The sequence below is a fragment of the Gavialis gangeticus genome, unplaced genomic scaffold (genome assembly GCF_001723915.1).
Source record: "Gavialis gangeticus isolate Ggan-Ray unplaced genomic scaffold, GavGan_comp1, whole genome shotgun sequence".
Taxonomy (NCBI): domain Eukaryota; kingdom Metazoa; phylum Chordata; order Crocodylia; family Gavialidae; genus Gavialis; species Gavialis gangeticus.
Genome location: NW_017729002.1, coordinates 23,771,977 through 23,778,837, shown reverse-complemented (window position 1 = coordinate 23,778,837; position 6,861 = coordinate 23,771,977). Strand labels below are relative to the sequence as shown.

The 6,861-nt window shown below is 42.7% G+C and overlaps 1 protein-coding gene across 3 annotated transcripts in view; it reads left to right on the top strand.

The window, feature by feature from the left end:
• PIGQ (phosphatidylinositol glycan anchor biosynthesis class Q) overlaps positions 1 to 6,861 on the top strand; it is a 102,354-nt gene that overhangs the window by 46,591 nt on the left and 48,902 nt on the right. For all 3 annotated transcript variants that reach the window (XM_019507677.1, XM_019507675.1, XM_019507676.1), the window contains exons 3-4: positions 3,231 to 3,362; positions 5,702 to 5,822. In XM_019507677.1, the coding sequence (XP_019363222.1) occupies positions 3,231 to 3,362; positions 5,702 to 5,822 (253 nt within the window). The remainder of the gene's footprint in view (positions 1 to 3,230; positions 3,363 to 5,701; positions 5,823 to 6,861) is intronic.

Below are 6,861 nucleotides of genomic sequence, written 5' to 3'. Positions count from 1 at the left end.
CTCCAATCTCTCAGTTCTAATCCTCAAAGGGAATTTACAGAACACTTCTCAAAGACGAGCCTATGAACTTCACTTCATAAACCTCCTGGATACAAAAAATCATAGACTAAATATATATATTGGATTTATGATACATTATAACCTGCCTGCCATCTGACTCCCCAGGTACCTCTCCATTGTTTAACTGCTACATTCATCCCCTTTCTGCCCCCCACCCAGCCTGTCTCTCACCCACTGACTTCTCAGTTTACATCTTCACTGACTGCCTGTCTTGCATGCATACCATCCCAAGCCTCTGGCTTCTTTACTATTCATTCCATCCAGGAAAATAACACACCAACTGCAGAGGCTTCCTCAGACTGACAAAGGGTTTTTAAATCTGAAAGCTTGCTAGAAATTTTTTTTCCAGCTATTTAAGTTGGTCTAATAAAAGATATCAGATTCATCCAAAGAAACATAAATGATAGTGTAAATTCAAGAGCAAAGTAGAATAATTTGCATAGATGTTGTGTGTATGCAAACTAAGTGAAACTGACATAAGCATGGCAAGAGACTAGGAAGAGATGAGCAGAGTGTTCCATGAGATAAGTAAGAAGCAGGTATAAATGAAGCAGTCCCCTTGCCCTTAATAGGGAAAGTTCTGTTGACTTCAGTAAAGGAGTCATACTGCTTATGTTGGGGTCTAAGTTTAGTCCTCACAGAATCCCAAGTATAGTATGTTACAAATTATACTGCTAAAGCTATGGATAGACATGCATTTGAAGCACTCTGAATCCCACTCCAATTTATGGTGCTTCCAACTCAGGGAGCCTCAGTGTTATACAGATATGCTACCCTAACCATGCCCCCAGCTGGAGCAGGACTTCAGAGTTGCCACAATGGCATGCAGCAGTGATAGTCTTCAGCCATGAGGCCCAACAGGGAGTTGCTTGGTTCTCTGGCATCCCACAGTGCTCTGCTTCCCCTTATCAAGGGAAGCGGTGGGGGAAGGGTTGGGTAGACAGCCAGTCATCCATCTTCTGTCCATTCAGCTATCCTTGGGACCCTCTGGAACCTGAATGACAGGCAAATAATCCTTCCCTCCTGCTCCTTAGCTGGGGAACAGCCATCTCTGCATGCTTTTCAGCCATTGTTTTCACTAGGCTCTGGTCTTAAGCTAAGCACAGACAGTCAAAAAGCCCAAGGCTGAATTGATTCAGTCTTTGCAGGTTAGTCTAAAATGCAGAGATTAAGCTTTGAAACAACTGGACAGACACACACTTTTGATTCAGGAAGTGCAGCCACATGTCTGCAGTGGCTCAGGCCAGAAGCTGGGGGGGTGCTACAGCACAGCTCTCTAGTAGGTAGCCAGCATGGGCTGTGTGTTCGTTTCCTCTTCATGCTGCCCCCAAGGTCTGTGGGATTTCCAGTCCAGAATCACAGCAGCTGGACTCTGCAGAGTTGTTTATCACTTCCTCTTCCTGCTTCCAGGTGCCTCTGGGATTTATAGTGTACAGTCACAGCCAGCAGTAAGTTTTTAGCAGAGCAGCTCTGTACTTGGGGGAAGGAAAGTTTAACCCCACTCCTTGGCCCCAGACCCCAGCTTGGGTTTGTCAGGGGGTGGGGGGCAGTGCAGTCCCTCCGTCCCCACCCCCCAAACCCTTCTCTGTCGGAGTAGACAGCACAGCCCAGCCCAGCCCAGGGCTGGAAAGCATGCTGGGATGCTGGGGGATTGTTTTAACTTGAACCAGGAAGGAGCCTGGGACAGAAGTTAAACTTGGTTGAATGTAATATCATACTTATCTGAAACCAGTTTCAGCCATTTTGAAACTGGTTTATGTGCATGAAAATTCTGTTCTGTTACAAGTTTAAACCAGTTTCCGATGACTTAAACTCATTTATGTGTAACTTCTGTCCCTAGCCTTGAGGACTAAAATCTGAAAAGAATGAAGGGTTTCCTGCTCTCCCACCAGGGGTTAGGAGAGTGGGGGTTTTTTGCTACAAAATGTAGCAACTACAGGATGCCAGAGGAGCAAGCCCTCCTCCATGGAGTGTACAGATGTTTCAGGAAGATCTTGTTGCAGGAAGAGAAAAGATGTTTCTCTTTCTTTTTTATTTTAATTTTTTTTGAGGATCATTTTTAAGTGCTTCTTTGGCCATGAATATCTGTATGCTCATTGTCTGAAGCACTTCACCTGTTATGTCTGTTTGGGCCTGATACTCTTTTTCCTGACACTGGCCTCAGCCTAGACCACATTAAGTGCCCCCTTGTAGTCTTCTTTTATTAGCTGCAAGACAAAGAATGGTGACAAGAAGAACCTTCCAGAAGGTCAGTTGAACATAAGTTGATGCAGTGTGGCATTCCTGAGACTGCAGAAAGACCCAGTTGCTCTGAGAGGTGTGAACTCCCTCACCCCATGAACTCGTTTAGATGTTAACTTGCAAATTCACTGAATTCTAAAATGTCTGCTTACTACTTCAGTTATCTACTTACTGCAGGCCATTTTTATGGATGAAAGTGTGAAGACCCTAGGCAGGGTGTTAAGGTTTGATCTGGAGGAAAGAAAAGAGGAGATACACATGTATGCATGAAGAGGAAGGAAGAGAAATAAAGGACAGAAATTTCAGTGATCGTAAAAGAGATCATTTTTTCTGATTGAATGAAGCTGTGTGATACAGGCAGACACATATTGAAAGCAACAAGAGTTAAGACTTGGATTTTCAAAGGAATCTAAAAGAGTTGGGTGCCCATTTCTTACTATAATTCAGAAACTGAATGGGGCAAAAATCAGGTTAAAATTTTAATTACGACACAAAAACCATGTTGCAGCATTGATATCTGTACAGACCTCTAATGGACATGAATAGAAGACTTGTTGTGGACTGACTGAATACCCTGACTTATAGACCATAGTTAAAAATGGGATTTCTTTCTTTCTGGAGAATAAGTTTGATATACTGCTCTAGAGGTACACACAGGAAGCTGTGAGACTGGCATCTGTATGGGGACACAGTTTGAATATCTTTTTTTAGAAAGGCCACTTTCATTCCACATTCCCTGTCTTTTTAATACTTAAAGGGAATTTAGCTCTAAAATTTGTTACATTTTGTCTGCATTCGTATTATTTGTATGTGTACAGAATCTTGCCATCACCTGAAACATCTTGCACGGGAAGTTGCCTGAATATCATACCATGTGCTTCAAAGCCAAAATTAACCAGGAGAGATTCATTCCCCTTGTTTTTTTGCAGAGTGCTGAAGTTTTGGCCTTTATCTTTCATATGGAGTAAACTCTCAACTTGCGAACAATTGGGGCACCGGTTAGAGCACCTTCAGGTCATCAGCAGTAACAGGAAGGCTCAAAACCAGCCACAGCTAATGAGGTATGCTGTGCACATACATATATATATATATATATATATATATATACACACACACCTACTCTGACAGCTCACAGAGTTTGTGACCTCTGTCTCCTGCTGGAGCCTTCATCATCTGTGAACCAAACAATTTCTGCTCTAGCTGCTAAGAAACTCTCCCTCCCCTGGCTGTGGTACCATAGGGTGGTTGTAATCTATTTGTTTTTCTGATACTAAGGGCCAGATTCTATTCCATTGATTAGGTACCATAAGCAGATTTAGATGCTTAAATAAAAACCCATTCCACCCAGATCAAGTCCCTGAAAAACTGTTAAATGAAAAGGTGTGTGTTTCCTCATCCTCCGCACTGGTTTTTTTTGTGACTCAGTATTAAGGGTCAGACGATGGTGTTTTACAAGAGTAGATGCATTAATGGATCTTCAATACCTTGAACAGAGTTGAATAGAATTGCACTTAGACACTTAAGTCCACTTATATGCTTGAAAAATTAAATAGGATCTGGTCCTAAGTCTGTTTTTATGAGATAGACATCTAGTTTTACAGTGATCATATAGTTGTACAGGAATATTTTTGGTCGAGGAAGAGATAAGAGTTTTTCTCTCATCATTTTGATTCTAATATCATCCTGATCCCTTCTCATCATACTTATGCTCCCTGAATTACTCTGCTGGGAACCGTGCAAGGGAGCACCACCACAAAAACTCTCCCTGGCCCCTTTCTGCCATTCCTTCCACTCCAAATGCTGAAAAGAGATAATATGACCACTGTTAGGTGCACCCTTATTGATGTCTAACGCCATTATCAGTCTCAAGTGTGCTTATTGGCCCATGTGCATCGCTCTTAAAGCAGTGACATTACATTCTTTCAGCAGATGCAGACTAGGAATTAGTAGATGGGGCATTTCCATGGCAGGGCTTCCTAGCGTGGTCAGAGGTGGTGGAAACATAACCTTAGGAAACTGGATTGGGATATGCTGACAGAGATGCACAAGGAAAGCTTGTACAGCACCTTCATATACTCTACCTGACTATAGCTAGTTCTGTAGGTCCTTTTATTCAATCATTGTGAAAGCAATCAGATGAGAAACAAAACTGAGGTCTTAGAACAGGTTCCACAAGGGTAGGAAGCTACTCCCTTACTCCAGTCTTTTGGAGGATCCTTCCTGAAGCGACTAAAGATGAGGAATTTTCACAGTGGGAGCTACAATCAAAGCAACAGAGAAAAATATGTACACACAAAACCCACCCCACATTGAGTACAGGAAGGAAAGGCAAAGATTTCAGAGATAGAGTGTGAATCACCTATGGGCAGCGCTTTGCAAATCCTAGTAAGTGGGACTTTCAAATTCTACAGTAATGGGCTTTCAGGGAATACTGAAAAATAGATTACCATATTTCAAAGTTTATTAAGTCAAGTTTTGAAGCCCAGTTTTTAACTCTTAAAATTCAGCCTTGACTTACACACTGCATCACTGTCCCTTGTGAGCAGTTCTGGGCTCTGCGTTCAGCTGTCGCAGCCCAGGCAGCGCTGCTTGCAGGGGATGGGGCCACATCAGCTGAGTGCCAAGCCCGGCCCCATCCCCTATGAGCAGCTCTGTGGCATGTGTCCACCCTGCTAGTCCCCGGTCTGCAGTGAGAGTGCACAGGCACCAGTACAAGTCAACCCCATATTTCTGATCCAAAAAGTTAGGTTGACTTATACACTGGATCTACGAAATTCCTAACTTTTTGGATCAGAAAAATGGGATCAACTCATATACTGTGTCAATCTATAGACAGTAAAATACAGTAGTAGATTTTAAGGCCAAAAGTAATATTCTCATTGTATAGTGTGATTTTTCTGCCCAAGCCAGGCCATGGAATTTTATTCAGAAATTCCTGCAATGAGGGGGAGTTTAGTTTATCTTATTTTGTAGGTAAAAAATATTTAACCAAAGTATAAGCAGTTAAATGAAAGCATATCTTTTGGAAAGACCTCCAATCTATATAACTGCTCCAAGTGAAAGCATTACATCACAAGTTAAATGCTTACATTCTGCCTATCTCATCCTCCCATAATGTCATTCCAGTTTTCCACACATGGACACCACACACACACCCACACAAAGACTATTACTATTATTTTTCAGTACTGTTGACTCAGAAAGACTGCTGCATTTGATCAAAGACTGCAGCATAGCAGTAACATATCAGCAATCAAATCCCTCCCTATACCTTTGGTAAAGTGCCCTGGTATCCTTCATTGCTGAAAGGTGCTATGTAAATTTAGCTGGTGATTGTTGTTACTGAAACAGTAAGCAGTCTTCTTCCTCTGCTCTTTGTTTCTCATTATCTGGAACACAGGAAAGCCAACATCTTTGTTTCTCTCCTCGCTGACGTGGCTCTGGGGATACTGCTGATGTCCTGGTTGTACAGAAAGAATCGGATTGGCCACCTTGCTGACACACTCATCCCAGTAGCTGATGTAAGTCTGGCTGGAACTGTTCATGAACAGAAAATAAGCCCTGAGTAAAGTCACAAAAATCAGGTCTCCTCAAACTAATTAAATCTTCAAATCAAATCCACTGAGACTAATCAGAGGAAGATAGGTCTCATCCTAGTATCCAATTAATATTAATTAGGTGTTTACTGGAAGGTATTTCCTCCTTACAGCATAGCAGTTATATCATGGGCACAGTAAATAGCTCTGAGGCTGGAGACTGAAGTCCTTATCGGGCTAGATACTTTCAATATGGAGTTAAGAGGAAGTTTTCTCAAGTTGTTGTTTTTCTGGGGTGTCTAAAGAAAAGAATAAAAAAAAAGCCCAGTTAGGTTCCAGAAACCATTAGATTGATGAGGAAAAAAGTTTGAAGAGACGAGGCAGTTCTGCTCAGAAAGAACATTTTGTTGGTGAACTTGAAGGTGGTAACTTTCTAGGGTACATAAAACTGAAATCCTCTCAAAGACTCAGCATCTTAATGGCAAACTGGCAAAACTTACCATCTCCTGTGCTGCTGTTTTTCTGCCTCCATCCCTCATACCCATGTAGGCCCTAACTGCCTAGGATAAATTACCTAAAGAATCATAGAATCATAGAAGTAGGGTCAGAAGGGACCTTGTAGATCTTCAAGTCCGACCCCCTGCCTGGGTGGGAGAAAAACTGGACTCAAATGACTCCAGCCAGGTAGGCATCAAGCCTTTTCTTAAAGACCCCCAGGGTAGGAGCCAACACTACTTTCCTTGGAAGTTGGTTCCAGCTCCTAGCCGCCCTAACTGTGAAGTAGTTCTTGTGGATGTCTAATCTAAACCTACTCTCCGATAACTTGTGTCTATTATTCCTTGTTATGCCAGGGGGTGCTAGGGGAAACAGTGTCTCTCCCAAACCCTTCTGGTCCCCCCTAGTGAGTTTATAGACAGTCACCAGGTCCCCCCTCAGCCTTCTCTTGTGAAGGCTGAACAGGTTTAGGTCCCGCAGTCTTTCATTGTAGGGTCTGCCCTGTTGTCCCCGGATCATGCGGGTGGCC